The sequence below is a fragment of the Rana temporaria genome, chromosome 2 (genome assembly GCF_905171775.1).
Source record: "Rana temporaria chromosome 2, aRanTem1.1, whole genome shotgun sequence".
Classification (NCBI taxonomy): Eukaryota; Metazoa; Chordata; class Amphibia; order Anura; family Ranidae; genus Rana; species Rana temporaria.
Genome location: NC_053490.1, coordinates 130983848 through 130998826, shown reverse-complemented (window position 1 = coordinate 130998826; position 14979 = coordinate 130983848). Strand labels below are relative to the sequence as shown.

The 14979-nt window shown below is 45.1% G+C and overlaps 1 protein-coding gene across 6 annotated transcripts in view; it reads right to left on the bottom strand.

The window, feature by feature from the left end:
- Positions 1 to 14979, bottom strand: part of STAT2 (signal transducer and activator of transcription 2) — a 126487-nt gene that overhangs the window by 73122 nt on the left and 38386 nt on the right. For all 6 annotated transcript variants that reach the window (XM_040341048.1, XM_040341050.1, XM_040341051.1 and 3 more), the window contains 3 exons: positions 10940 to 11025; positions 6881 to 7029; positions 1593 to 1751 (listed from right to left, as the gene is read on the bottom strand). In XM_040341048.1, the coding sequence (XP_040196982.1) occupies positions 1593 to 1751; positions 6881 to 7029; positions 10940 to 11025 (394 nt within the window). The remainder of the gene's footprint in view (positions 1 to 1592; positions 1752 to 6880; positions 7030 to 10939; positions 11026 to 14979) is intronic.

The following is a 14979-nucleotide window of genomic DNA, read 5'->3' as shown; positions in this document are numbered from 1 at the left end:
GCGGATCAGTGTAAGCAGCCTAATAGTTGTTAAACCTTTTATAGGTGCCAATATGCCCATTACAAAAGTGCAGTGTATGTGATGCTTAATACATGGCATCGCTCTTCAGGCTGCTAGAAAGGACCCAGGCAAAATGCATTTGACATCAAGCCACATGGGACAGGAGTCGGAGCTACTAAGGAGGCTCTATGCACTCTCATGCTCTGGCATGGCGGGTCAGCAAGACCTGATCGCCAGCAACAGGTTGTTGAACCCAGGCAAGCGCTTCCCTGGTTTAAAGTCGAGGGCCACATCATAGTGCTCTGAGGGCCAAATGTGGCCCCGCGGGCCCCAGGCTGAGCACCCTTGGTGTAAAGGCAGGCGTCCCAATACTTATGACAAAATATAGTGCATCTCCTAGCGCCTTATCAGTAGTCCTTTTGTTTGTCGGGACTGCGTCAGTGTCTGCATATCGGAGCAGACAAGGATCTGTAACCACCCTGCTCAGTGGGGATCAGCAGGGAGATCCCCCACTGAGCAAGCGAATTCCGCTTAGCGGAGGCACCAATGTAAAAGGGGCCTAAATCAGTGATCACTGTTTTTACTAAATACATAGGCATCAATTTTTTTTTCTTAATTTCATCTTGCATAGATCATTAATTTGGCATTTTGGACTGCCGATACCTACACCGGAGACTTTTCATGCATTATATCCGACAATTGCAGGAACATCAGTGTATGCTGTGACATACAGTTCCCTGCCCTGCTGATCCAGTCTATTTAAGGAATTAAAGTGGAGTTCCACCCATAAATATAAAATTACATCAGTAGTTTTAAAAAAATGTCATTAGTCCTTTACGAAAAAAACGTTTTTTTTTTAGATGCCTTCAAAGTGTTGTTGCTAGGCAGAATAGTTAATCTTCCCACTTCCTGCACCTAGGTGCTTAATGCTTCCTAACCTACACCGCACAGACTCCTGGGAATGTAGTGGGTGTAACTTTCCAGGAGTCTGTGCACTCCCCAGTCTCAAAGAATCATGTGACTTGGACAGCACAGGTGCTGAAACCTGATCTGACACTGCTTGTGCAGCACTGAGCATGTGCGAGATTTGCAAGGCTGAAATCCAGGAAGTCATACAGTCTGGCTTCATGATGCCCACACTTAAGATGGCCCCAGTCAATTTCTATTTTATAAAGTGTCTAAATGCTGTAACAACCTAACAAAACGGACCTTAGTTTACAGACTAACTTTACTAGAATACATTAAGCTTGTGTATTACAGGGGTATTTATATTTAAAAAGTGAAATTGTGTCCGGAACTCCGCTTTAAGAAGCCCAGATGTCCACTGTGAGTTGTACGGCCATGCAAGGATTGACACCACGACAGTTACCTGGGACTCCTTCAGACCCGAAACACCCTGCTTTTCATTCTTGAGCTGGCATAGTCGGTATCCTAGATTTATATTGTATTTCAGTGTGCTTGATTTTAGATGTGGCTGTAAACCCCCGGCATGTCTTTTATGTATGACAACAATGTTGACTTTAAAGTATTGTCTAATAACTGTGATTACAATTTGTCTATTTTGTCTACAGTGTGAGAATAAATATACTTACATTTGTAGCAGACTACACAACATTTCATGTAGCCTACACTGCAAGGTTTCTGGCTCAGTCTTCAGAAGGTCACCTTCATAAGTTAACAAAATTGCAAGGTCACTTAAAAGACGAAGAAGACGCCTCAGATGGAAAAATACTTCTACTGTCCTTGTGATCCTGGGTTATGAGAAGTGAAATGGAATAAGAATAAATTAACTTTTTCAGCAAACATATTATATGGTCAAGATTAGTGGACCCTGACCATCACAGCCACACTATATGTGGACAACCCTCAAAATGGCTGAGTTCAGGTGTTTCCAATAAAGGGTACTGTTTCTGATACAGCAACCAAAGACATTTTAGACAATTCTGCACTTTCAGCTTCATGTCAACAGTTTCAGGAAAATCTATCAATTCCAGCATGTCCCTGTATACAAGCCCAAAGTCCAGAACGATACAGTTTAATATATTTCATGTGGATGAACGCAAATGGCCTTTACAGGGTCCTGACCTTAACCATAATGAACATCCAGAACACAGCAGCCAGACTGGTAACGGAAAAAAAACCCTGGGAATCGATCACCCCATGCCTGAGGACACTCCATTGGCTGGCTGTGAAGGATCGGGTCACTTTTAAGACCCTCTGCCTCACTCACAAATGCACACAAGGAAACACTCCGCAATACCTATGCAAGAAAATAAAGCACTACACCCCGGGCCGCCCCCTCCGATCAACTAACCAAAACCTCCTCCACATCCCCAAGACCCGCTACAAATCAAAAGGAGAATGAAGATTTGCAGTCCAAGGACCACGGCTATGGAACGCTCTACCCACAGACATCCGCATTGAGGAAAACCATCTGTCATTCAGGAAGAAGCTTAAGACCCATCTCTTCTGAAGACACAAGGCAGAGACTGGCTGGAAAAAGCGCCATGAGGCAATTTAGTTTGCATTTGCAGCACTATACAGGTTACTCAGTCATCTTTGAGGTGAATTGGATCACACATTGGGAGTCAACTCCTCACCCAACATCAGTATCTAACCTCATAAATTCTCTTTTGGTTGAATGGTCACAAATCCACACAGGCATACTTTAAAATCTTGTGGAAAGCCTCCACAGAAAAGAGCAGGCTAGAATAATTGGGGAGGGTAAATCCATATTTTACCATGGTTTTAGAATGGGATGTCCACCAAGCTCATGTAGGTGTGATGGTCAGGTGTATATAAACCTTTAGCCATATAGTGTTAACAGGAGATGTACAGTATACTGAGTTGATGCCATTAACAGAACTAACAATTTTAACATATATTTAAAGTGGTTGTAACCCTAAAATAAAAAAAATAAAGAATTAGAAGAGCTCCTGTTCCCTTATAGCAGATTAAACAGCACAGTGCTTGGTGCTGTGTGTGTTGACCACGATAATCATGACTGCTGATCCCTGATTAGCATGGTCAGTTTACGAGCCTCTGTAATCCCACTGTTCTACTCTCCCCCCCCCTTCCGCCCTGTCAGCTTCTGTGTACATCTCTCTCCCTCCCCCTCTTGCTGCTATTATTAGCTGGCAGTAAAAGTAAACAATAAATACTGCCAGTCCCTTTGTTCTATCCTACACTGTGAAAAGTTTTTTTTTTTTATGTCGCCTGTAAATACCTGATCTCCGATCTGTTCTGGCCAGTCACGTGACCTCTGGACGCTCTCCTTTCCCCATCTAAGGGAGGGGCTGAGCAGTCAGCACAGCGTTCACATGACCTCCCAGCTGACGTCAGAGGGGGATCTCGGCCCCTCCAGGCATCCTTTTATCAAAACATTTACACACTGACTGTAGGATAGATTAATAGAACAGAGTAGCTGGCTGTAATTTGTCTTTACCTTTACAACCACTTTAAGACAGAATGATTATCTGAAACCACTAACTGCTGTCCAAGTTTCTTTGTCAATGCTATATTCAGACTACCCAGATAGCAAGGATAACTTGTCACAAGATTGTGGCAGTGTTGAACTGTAATGCCGCGTACACACAACCGTTTTTTGGGTTGTAAAAAATGAATTTTTTAAAGGTCTAGAAAAAAACTAAGTTTTTTTCAACCCGATTATTGTTAAACCGGCCTTGCCTACACACGATTGTGAAAAAAAAAAAATGCTCTAGCAAAGCGCAGTGACGTACAACACGTACGACGGCACTATAAAGGGAAGGTTCCATTCGGATGGCGCCACCCTTGGGGCTTTTGCTGATTTAGTGTTAGTAAAAGACCATTCACGCTTTTTAGTCTGTTACAGCGTGATGAATGTGCCATCTCCATTACGAACGCTAGTTTTACCAGAACGAGCGCTCCCGTCTCTGCTTCTGAGCATGCGCGTTTTTTTCAAACGACAGTGTAAAAAATGACAACGTTAAAAATTAGAGCATGTTCTAAATTTTTAATGGCCATTTTTTACGTCCTGAAAAATGCTCTGGAGCCTACACACGATCGTTTTTAATGACATAAAAAAAAACGTCATTTTTTACAACCTGAAAAACGGTCGTGTGTACGCGGCATAAGTCTTGTTAACTTGCTGCACATTTTCCCTGGCAGGTTGTACACTTGCAGAGCACTTGAAGCAAAAGTTCTAGTTGCCACTTTTCCAATTTGTAGCAAACTTGAATGGCAAGTCTCTAGCAAGAGCAAAGTTGGAGTGGTGAGTCTACAGCAAGAGCTTTGCAAGTCTACAGCATGATAATTCAGCCACAGTGACCCCTGTGGTGGGATGACTATTGCAGAACATAACTGAACCAAAACTTGCAGCAGACTTGCAGAATGTTTGCAAAGAAAGTTGATCTGGAGTCATGCAATGCTGACTTGCTGCAATTGTGCAACAAACTTGTGATGCCTGATAAGTCTAGCAATACCTTTTAGCCTAGGTTCACATTGGAGCGATTTGTCATGCGATTTGAGAGATCAAATCGCATGACAATTCGCAGACTATTGGAGCCAATGGCACTGTTCCAATTGATGCAACACTAATTTTGTGGCGCCTCACCGATTTGCTAAAGTAGTTCCTGCACTACTTTTGCCGATTTCAGGTGCGACTTCAATAGACATCTGAGCATGAAAGCCACACATATGATGTCTATCAAGTAACACCTAAAATCATGCTGACCTTGCTACTTTGAAATCGCACTACGAAGAAGCACGATTTTAAAGTAGCATTAATGTGAACCAGGGCAGAAAGTCATTTTCAAACTTGTAGCACAATTCCTTGCTATTTGGGTAGTTCCATCCACCACCAGCATGCGTTTGAGAAATATTCCAGATTTCCTGTACACATTTATTGGCTAGAGGACATTTGACTTTAGGAATCTTTTTTGGCAGAAGAGATGATCTTCCAACAAGGCTGCAGTTTCTATCATTGTGACAATGGATGCTTAAGTGGAGTTCCACCCTGAAAAAAAAATTTCCTCCAAAAATCTAAAAATAAAATAAAAAAATAAAAATGTTTTACTTACCCTAAATAGCTGTTGCTATGCGGAAGTCCCGAATCTGCCTCTTCATCCTCCGCGGTGGATTCTCTTCCTCCTCCTACACTCGGTTTCTTCTTGTGAATGGGGCACGCTGCATTCTGGGAACTGTGTGTATCCCAGAAAGCAGCCGGCCCATTCACAAAGCACCGCGCAGCTTGCACATGCGCAGTAGGAAACGGGCAGTGAAGCCGCACGGCTTCACTGCCTGTTTCCCTTACTGTGGATGGCGGCGCTTGGAGCTGCCAGGATCGAGGATCGGCCTCGGCGGGGGCCGACTTCGCTGGCGACTAGGACAGGTAAGTGTCCTTAGTAAAAGTCAGCAGCTACAGTGTTAGCAGCTGCTGTCTTTTAATTATTTTTTTTTACCGGACCTCTGCTACGCCTCCTTTCCCCGTAGAAGCCCGATTGGATGAAACGCCGCGTTGGGTGGAGCCTAGCATCGCTGACGTCACCACGCTCACCAGCTGATCGGTCTGCTCTGAAGCTGGAAGGAACTGCACACGCTGCTTTATTTTGATCTCAAGGACTTATCATATGCGGTGTGGAATTGTTTTAAGCTATGTCAGTACAACTGGAGTTCAAAGTGGGGAATCCTTGAGCTTGTATCCTGAGTGACCTGGAGAAGGAAGCACCTGGACAACTATCGGGACCCTGCGATTGACATCTACACTGAGTGCCTGGCTGACCCCTTGTGGGTCCATCTATCTGGTAAGCTGCCACCCATTTCCTGACTGGGATAGATGTTGCCTGCCAGCTGATTTATTTTTAGCAACAAGTGTTCTGAGATGATTTAAAGCTTCTGAGTTCGGATGTTTCCTAGATAGGACTTTTTCACATATATCTGCACAGATTTTTTTTGCACAGATTTTTTTTGCACAACTTTGCTGGAATTCTGCATGGGACATTCGAATGTCATTTTTTAAATTTTTTTTTTTATATATATTATCACTTTTTGCATTTTTTCACAATATCAATTTATTTCACATTTATTTTTTATGTTTTAAGTAGCGCACATATTTCCTTGTTATATATTAGGATATTAGTGACAAAGCTGACGTCCAAGAATTAAATAAAATCTACCCTTGCAGAGGGTCCCCTTCCCCCCTGCGCTATAAGGGTTAAATGTTTGTTTCGTCTAGGGGTGCAGGGATAAGGTGTATTACTTACTTTATTCAATGCTCCAGTGCTATTCTCTTCTGTCTGAAGCTCCAGGTTATGGGGAGTCCCTCCCCGTTGTCACGTGCAGGGCTTTTAACCCTGAATTGTATGTGAGCATTAATAGAGGGATCTTGCTGGAGTGAGGATTACAGTAAGTATTATGCCACGTACACACGACTGTTTTTCACGACGTGAAAAACAACGAGAAAAAATAGAGCAGGTTCTAAATTTTTAACGGGCATTTTTCTCGTTGAGAAGAATGCTCTGGAGCATACACACAACAGTTTTTTCACGACCAATTAAAAAAATTGCATTTTTCTCGTCATGGAAAACGGTTGAGTGTACGCTGCATTACACTTTATTCATGCACTCCTACACAAAATGAACATTTAACTCCTGCAGTGCAGTGGGGGAACACAGCAAGGGTACATTTTGCCTATATCAGCTTTTAAAACTTTTTTTTTCACTAGGACAGAAAATCGAGGGTGGAACTCTCCAATGGGAACACATCCATCCTGACAGATGCCACATACTAACCAAAACTAGAAATACATTTTTTGACGGGAGTAAACTTTATGTATAACAAGTTAGAAATAAAAACAACTACTATCATTGACTCAGCATGTACTAGACAGCACCCTGCTTACCAGCCTTCCAGGTGCTTCAGACAGGTGTCTGTGCCAGCTCCAATGCATTCTAACTTTTGCCTCTGAAGCCAGTCAGTCAATTCTTTCTGTAGAAAACCATGAAGGGTCTCACAAAGCCCGAGAAGCTCTTTAATCTGGCTCAGGACCTCCTTTTGTGCAGAAAAACAATAAGAGTTAAACTATATCCTGCCAAGTCAAACAACTGAGACACTAACATTTTATCATCATTATTATTATTAAAAGCATTTACAAGATGTATGAAACTAATGCAGGGGACCACATCTCTAGAATCTTATATACATAAAAACGTCAAATTGAATAAAAGTGTATTAAATACCATTTAAATCGTTTTTTACTATGCACTATCATCACTGAAGGCACTGCCGACCTCACCCGGTCCTCCTTCAGGGTTCCGGACCCTGGCTGTGTGAATGGCGGAAGCTGCGATGACATCACTCCTGCCCATGCGTGCATGGCACAGGACTCTGAAGGAACAGCACAGTATGCCATTCCTTTAGAGCGCATGCAATGGTGATGGCACCGGCTCCATCAAAATTAAATATCTCCTAAATGGTGCAGGTTTAGGAGGTATTTACTGCATCTATAGGTAAGCCTTACCTATAGCTAAAAGACAAGCATGGGAGTTTACTCCCAATTTAAAGTAGAGGCAACGTTTTTTTTTTTCCATTTTGGATAGAGTAAGGGAATGGTATGACCCCTCTCAGTTTTTTTTTGCCACCTGTATCCCATTGGGGAGATTTTTCATCACTTCCAGTCCCACAGCCACAACAGGAAGTGACAGGAAATTCCTCCAACATGAGGGGATCCCTTGGTTGTCACCAGGACTAGCGTTTCCATTGGAAGATTTCCCACATTGCTGTTTGGTGACAACCCAACATTTTTTTTTTTTAACTTTCATTCTTGATGATAACAGCAAACAGGGCAAATAGAGAAGGTGAATCTTTCTTAACTGTGATGCAAACCGCAATAAAAAGCTGACAGGTGGTCTAATTCCTCTCAATTATACAATACTTAAAAAAAAGCTTTGCCTTTACTTCAACAGCTGGGGATCAGGCACTGCTGTGTGGCAATGCTCTAACAGTATGGAGAGACATGTAGGTAGATTCAGGTAGAGTTAGGCTGACTTATCAGTAGATAAGTCGACCTAACTCAGAATCTACGCCGACTTATGTTTAAGCGTATGCTCAAACAGAGATACGCTTAAACATATCTAAGATACGACGGCTTGCGCCGTCCTATCTTAGATTGCAATATTTTGGATGGCCGCTAGGTGGCGCTTCCATTGCGGTCGGCGTAGAATATGTAAATGAGGGGATACGCCGATTTACGAACGTACGCCTGGCCGACGCAGTACTTTTACGCCGTTTGCGTAAGAGATAGGCAGCGTAAAGTTAGAGCTAGGCCCTAGTGGAATAGTAATGTTAAGTATGGCCGCCGTTCCCGCCACAAAATTCGAAATTTTTACGTTTTTTGCGTAAGTCGTCCGCGAATCGGGATTTACGTCGTTTACGTCCACGTCGAAATCAATAGACCGGTGCGGTGTACTGGGAATGTAGGCGCCCGGCGCATGCGCAGTTTAAGAAAAAACGTAAAAAACGTGAGGTCAAGCCTCATTAACATTAAACACGCCCCCCCCCCAACACATTTGAATTAGGCGCCCTTACGCCCGCCGATTTAGGCTACGCCGTCGTAACTTAGCAGGCAAGTACATTCAGAATCAGGGGGGTAATCCACAAAAGGGATACGCCATCGTATCTACTGATACGCCGGCGTATCCCTGTTTCTATCTATGGAACTGATCCACAGAATCAGTTTCCAAGAGATAGACAGAAGATCCGACATGTGTAATTGAATTACACTGTCGGATCTTAAGGATGCAATTCTAGGCCGGCCGCTAGGTGGCGAGGCCATTGCGGCCAGCCTAGAATATGCAAATGAACACTTACGGCGATCCACGAACATTCCGACGGGCCCGTCGCGCTAATTCTACGTCGTTTACGTCGAGTTACGCCGTGTAAAAATAGGGCTGAGTCCTATTTGACTAAGCCCTATTAAGTATGGCCGTCGTTCCCGCGTCGAAAATTCAAACTCTACGTCGTTTGCGTAAGACGTCCGTGAATGGCGCTGGACGCCATTTACGTTACCGTCTAAGCCAATGTAGCCGGAGCGACGTCTGTTAGCGCAATGCACGTCGGGTAATTTACCCGACGGAGCATGCGCAGTACGTCCGGCTCGGGAGCGCGCCTAATTTAAATGGGACTCGCCCATTTGAATTGGCCCGCCTTGCGCCGGACGGATTTAAGTTACACCGCCGCAAATTTCCAGGTAAGTGCTTTGTGGATCGGCACCTAACTTGGCAACTTTGCGGCAGTGTAACTTAAATGGAAAAAGTTACGTTGCGCTGGCTGGCTGTGGATCTGGCCCCATGTACTTGCCTAGCTTACTTACGGCGGCGTAGCCTAAACACGCTAAGCTACACCGCCGTAACTATAGGCTCTGCTTTCTGAATCTACCTAATGGTTTGCAAAACCTCCCTATGATACCAATTCTGCTTAGTTATTCCAAACCTGCATGGAATGACTGACAGAAGCTCCATTTGTGACTCATGCAGTCAAAAGTTAGAAAGTGGAGATCCTATTTCAGTGAGCGGTCCGTGCTTACCCAACTGCTGACTGGAGAGTGACTGGTGGGATAACCCAAGCACAGCATAGGCCCGCTCCCTGCATGAGGTACAGTGGGGTCAATTCACTAAAACTTATTGCATGCGATGTGTTGCATAAATGATTGCATGTGATAATTTGAGTGCCAATGCCTGAATACAAAAATATCAAATGTGAAATAAACAAAGCATCATTAAAGTGATTGTAAAGTCGTTTTTTTCCTATAAAAATAACAAACATGTAATACTTACCTACTATGTTGCAGTGGATTTGCACAGAGCAGCCAGGATCCTCCTCTTCTCAGGTCCCTCTTCTGTGCTCCTGGCTCCTCCTTCCTGTTGAGTGCCCCCACAGAAAGCAGCTTGCTAAGGGAACACACGAGTCGAGTCACAGCTTCCTGTGTCCATTCAGACACTGAGCTGTGGCCCAGCCCCGTCCCCTCTCTCTCTCTGATTGGCTGACTGACTCTGATTGTCAGCAGTGGGAGCCAATGGTGCTGCTGCTGTGTCTCAGCCAATCAGTAGGGAGAATCTCGGATGGTTGAGACACTCGTGGACATCGCTGGATACAGTTGGGGCTCAGGTAAGTATTAGGAGGCCGCTGCACACAGAATGCTTTTTATCCTAATGCATAAAGATAAAAAACCTTCTGACTTTACAACTCCTTTAACCGGTTAAGACCCGGACCAATATGCAGGTTAAGGACCTGGCCCCTTTTTACGATTCGGCACTGCGTCGCTTTAACTGACAATTGTGCGGTCGCGCGACGTGGCTCCCAAACAAAATTGGCATCCTTTTTCCCCCCACAAATAGAGCTTTCTTTTGGTGGTATTTGATCATCTCTGCGGTTTTTATTTTTTGCGTTATAAACAAAAATAGAGCGACAATTTTGATAAAAAATTCAATATTTTTTACTTTTTGAGAGATGATACCGCTCTAAAAACTGCTGATCCCTTGGCTTTGCTTCCATCCCACTAAACCAAAAAGGTCCTGGCTATGCACAGGTGCATTGGATAGAAGAAGATCCTATACTGCCGCACTCCTTAAAACAATGTTTTTATTGTACAAATAAAATCCAAAAAACAACCAAAGCGATGCAGTCAAAATGAAGCGTGAAACATGTCATCCACCTTTTTCCTGTTGTTCACTTCATTTTGACTGCATCGCTTTGGTTGTTTTTTGGATTTTATTTGTACAATAAAGACATAGTTTTAAGGAGTGCGGCAGTCCACTTTTTGCTATAATAAATAGCCAGTGTCCAATCACCTGAAGGCACAAACCTATAACCAGTGGTATAAGAATATGTTGCCTGTGTCCTGCACTGTACAATTAAGATAGATATAGATTTCAGATCCAGATATTTTTGTAATAGATCTGACCTTGCGTTTTCGGTCCAGCTCATTCAGTTGAACTTGCAGCTCTATTGTCTTTTTCTTAACATACTCAGGTGGGAGATTTGAAGACCCTATTAAAAAAAAAAGTGTACATGTGTTTGTGTTAGATGAATCATTATTTGTCAGGCATTCTGACACACCTGTTAGTTCCCTATATAGCTGACAGCATGCGATTTAGAGAAGTACAACCAAAGCTTGATTGGCTGTACTTCTGTCGATCACATGAGTGCAGTTTTCTGCACTCCTGTGACCTGTTTTCAGCAGACAGCGGGCTAAATTCCGCTGTCTGCGGACATCACAGAGCCGGTCCAGGCTCGGGAAAGATCACGACCATATGGTGGGGATCTGCTCACATGTCTGGACAGGCACAGCCTCTCAGCGAGCCGCTGAGAGCCTGAGCCGGCCACTCCCACCCCCTCCACAGCTTAGTGCTTCAGTGAGTGCGCAGAGCAGAAAGCCGCGACTGTGATTAACAGTCAGCAGCTCTCTGTTCAGGGAGCTGTGAGAACCAAGCAATCAGTGGTGTTTGATCGCTCGGTTCTCAGTGTTAGAGCTGGCGGGGGACAGATGCTGCATCCAGCTAGGTTAAAGCGGTAGTAAACCCGCTCTTTTTTTTTTAAACCTGAAAAGCAAAAGCCATAATGAGCTAGTATGCACCGCATACTAGCTCATTATGAAATACTTACCTCGGAATGAGGTGACAGGAACTTACCTGGTCCACGCTCAGGGGGATGTCATCTTTCCTCGGCGTGTCTTCCGGGTATCGCCGATCCAGCGCTGTGATTGGCTGGAGCGGCGATGTCGTCCCTCCCACGCATGCGCGCGGGAGACTTCTCCCCAGCAAGGTCCGGCGGCTGCCGGGCCTTTAGCCGAGGATCTCCGCTGCGCATTGCAGGGGGAATATGTAAGGTTTAGGAGATATTCTTTATACCTACAGGTAAGCCTTATTATAGGCTTACCTGTAGGTTAAAGTGGTAGTACACAGTATACTACCACTTTAAGTATGATTCTACAAAAAAAATACGTATTCCCATACTTCTCTTTTAAAGTGAACCTATGCTTTGCCTATGGAGGATAAAGAATCACATTTACCTTTATTTCCCACTCCTCGGCAGCATACAGTGCCTTGAAAAAGTATTCATATGCCTTAAAATTTTCCACATTTTGTCATGTTAACCACTTAAGGACCCATTCACGCCGATATACGTCGGCAGAATGGCACGGCTGGGCACAATCACGTACCTGTACGTGTCTCTTTAAGCCCAGCCGCAAGCGCGCCGCTCGTGACCCAGTCCGAAGCTCCGTGACCGCGGGACTCGTTCGCCGCCGGTGTCCCGCAATCGGTCACCGGAGCTGAAGAACGGGGAGAGGTGTGTGTAAATTCAGTCAATACTTTGTAGAACTACCTTTCACTGCAATTACAGCTGCCCATTCTTGCAAAATAGCTCAAGCTCTGTCAGATTGGATGGAGAGCGTCTGTGAACAGCAATTTTCTTGGCACAGATTCTGAGTTGGATTTAGAACTGGACTTTAAAGCGGGGGTTCACCCTATCGACGGGAAAATTTTTTTTTTTTCTTTTACCTTAAAATCAGGCATTGTAGCGCGAGCTACAGTATGCCTGTCCCGAATTTTTTACCGCCGTACTCACCTTGTAGTCGTCCATCGAAGATACCGGGGAATGGGCGTGCCTATGGAGACGGAGGATGATTGACGGCCGGCTCTGGCGCGTCACGCTTCTCCGGAAATAGCCGAAATAGGCTTGGTCTTCACGACGCGTGCGCATAGCCTGTGCGCAGGCGCCGTGAAGAGCCGAGACCTACTCCGGCTGTCTTCGGGGAGAGTGACGTGCCAGGGCCGGCCGTCAATCATCCTCCCTCTCCATAGGCACGCCCATTCCCCGCGGGAGCCGAAATCTACGATGGACGACTACAAGGTGAGTACGGGGTTAAAAAAATCGGGACAGGCATACTGTAGCTCGCGCTACAATGCCTGTCTCGATGGTAAAATGTGTCGGGGGGGGGTGAACTACCGCTTTAAATAGGCCATTCTAGCACATAAATATGCTTTGATCTAGACTATTCCATTGTAGCTCTTTCTGTATGTTTAGGGTCATTGTCCTGCTGGAAGATGAACCTCAGCCCCAATCTCAATTTTGTTCTCATCTGACCAGAGCACCTTCTTCCACATGTTTTCTGTGTCCTCCACATGGCTTCTCACAAATTGCAAATGGGACTTCTTATGGCTTTCTTTCAACAATAGTTTACTTCTTGCCACTCTTCCATAAAGGCCAGATTTGTTGAGGGCACGACTAACAGTTAGTTGTCCTGTGGACAGGTTCTCCCACCTGAGCTGTGAATCTCAGCAGCTCCTCCAGAGTTACCATGGGCCTCCTCGCCATTTCCCTGATTAATGCTCTCCTTGCCCAGCCTGTCAGTTTAGGTGGATGGCCATGTCTTGGTAGGTTTGCAGTTATGCCATACTCTTTGCATTTTCGGATGATGAATTGAACAGTGCTCCTTGAGCTTGGGATTTTTTTTATTAAACTAACCCTGCTTTAACCCTTTTGCTGTCAGATCTGTATGTCGCACGGACCAGACAGCGAAGGGGGGAGGGGGTGTATTTCAGCCACAGGGATTGTGTGTGAAACTGACAGGCAGACTCCTGCCTGTCAGACGAGAGCATTTGTGTGGCGGCACTTCTGCCCGATTGCTCACACACACCCTCGGTATCGGCGTCACCCCCCGTCTACTGGGCTCCGCTTTCCCATCGGCGAGCCCGGGAGCCCCATGGCGGGTGCCAGTGGGTGGAAGGGAAGCAGAAGAGCGGATGCACGTCCGCTCTTCTCCCCTTCTTCTTGTGACCCGGAAAGGGACGTCTCTGACGTCACTTCCAGGTCAAGCTCTCGGTGTCCCCAGCTAGCTCACCTAGGAAATAATGTTTTGCAACGCAAAACTGCATTGCAAAAAATTTAGCGTAGCACGGGGGAGACATGCAGGGTCTTTTAGATCCAGCATATCTTAATATAAAGAACCTGTCACCAAAAAAAAAACATCACACAGGGAACTTTTTGTCCCCTACTTGATGAAAAAAAAAAGTTAAGGGAAGGGAATCCGGTCATTTTTTTTTTAAATAACTGACCTATGAATGGCGATCTTTAGACTCTGGACCCTTGGGTTAGCCATGCTAATGTTTTTTTTTGACAGATTAAAGTTTTAGTTTCAGGGTTCATGTGTCTTTTATCCAGCAACAGGTACTGTCTCATCTCTAGAACACTGCGACCCTTCTATAACTGACAAAACCTATTTTCTTCCTTTAACGCTTCTGATTGACTGAACATCAAAAAAAAAGCAATATACTGTATAGAAAAGCTAAAGATGGCTCACAGCTTATAATGAAACAAAAATAAATTGGAGTAGCTGTCAAAGCTTCATTCTGGGTCTTTGTACAATTTACCTATATAGTTGGACCTTCACCACGGGTTAAATGCTTGTTTAGGGGGCCAGAGGATAATGAATAAGTACAAATACCGTATTTATCGGGGTATAGCGCGCTCCCGCGTATAGCGCGCACCCCTAAAGTTGCCCCCATTCCTGTGGAAAAAAAGAGTTTTTGGTGTCTTGCGCGGCGTCCATCGGCGGGTCCGGCGTCCGTCTGCGACTTCGGGTGTCCTCTTCGTCGGGTCCGGCGTCCTCCCCGCGCCGAGTTTGAATACTGCGCCGGCATATACCGAGCGCAGTACACTCGGGCAGGCTCGGCAACTGTCGCGCTCACGTCCTGTACGTCCAGGACGTGAGCGCGGAAGAAGGTGAGACTAGCCGACTATACCCGAGTGTACTGCGCTCGGTATATGTCGGCGCAGTATTCAAAACTCAGCGCGGGAAAGCGGGTATCGGCGTATATCGCGCACCCACGATTTTGCCCTGATTTTCAGGGCAAAATAGTGCGCGGTATACGCCGATAAATACGGTACTTACCTTATTCTTTGCTCTTCAGACAGCCAGGGCTATTCTCTCTTGTTCAATGC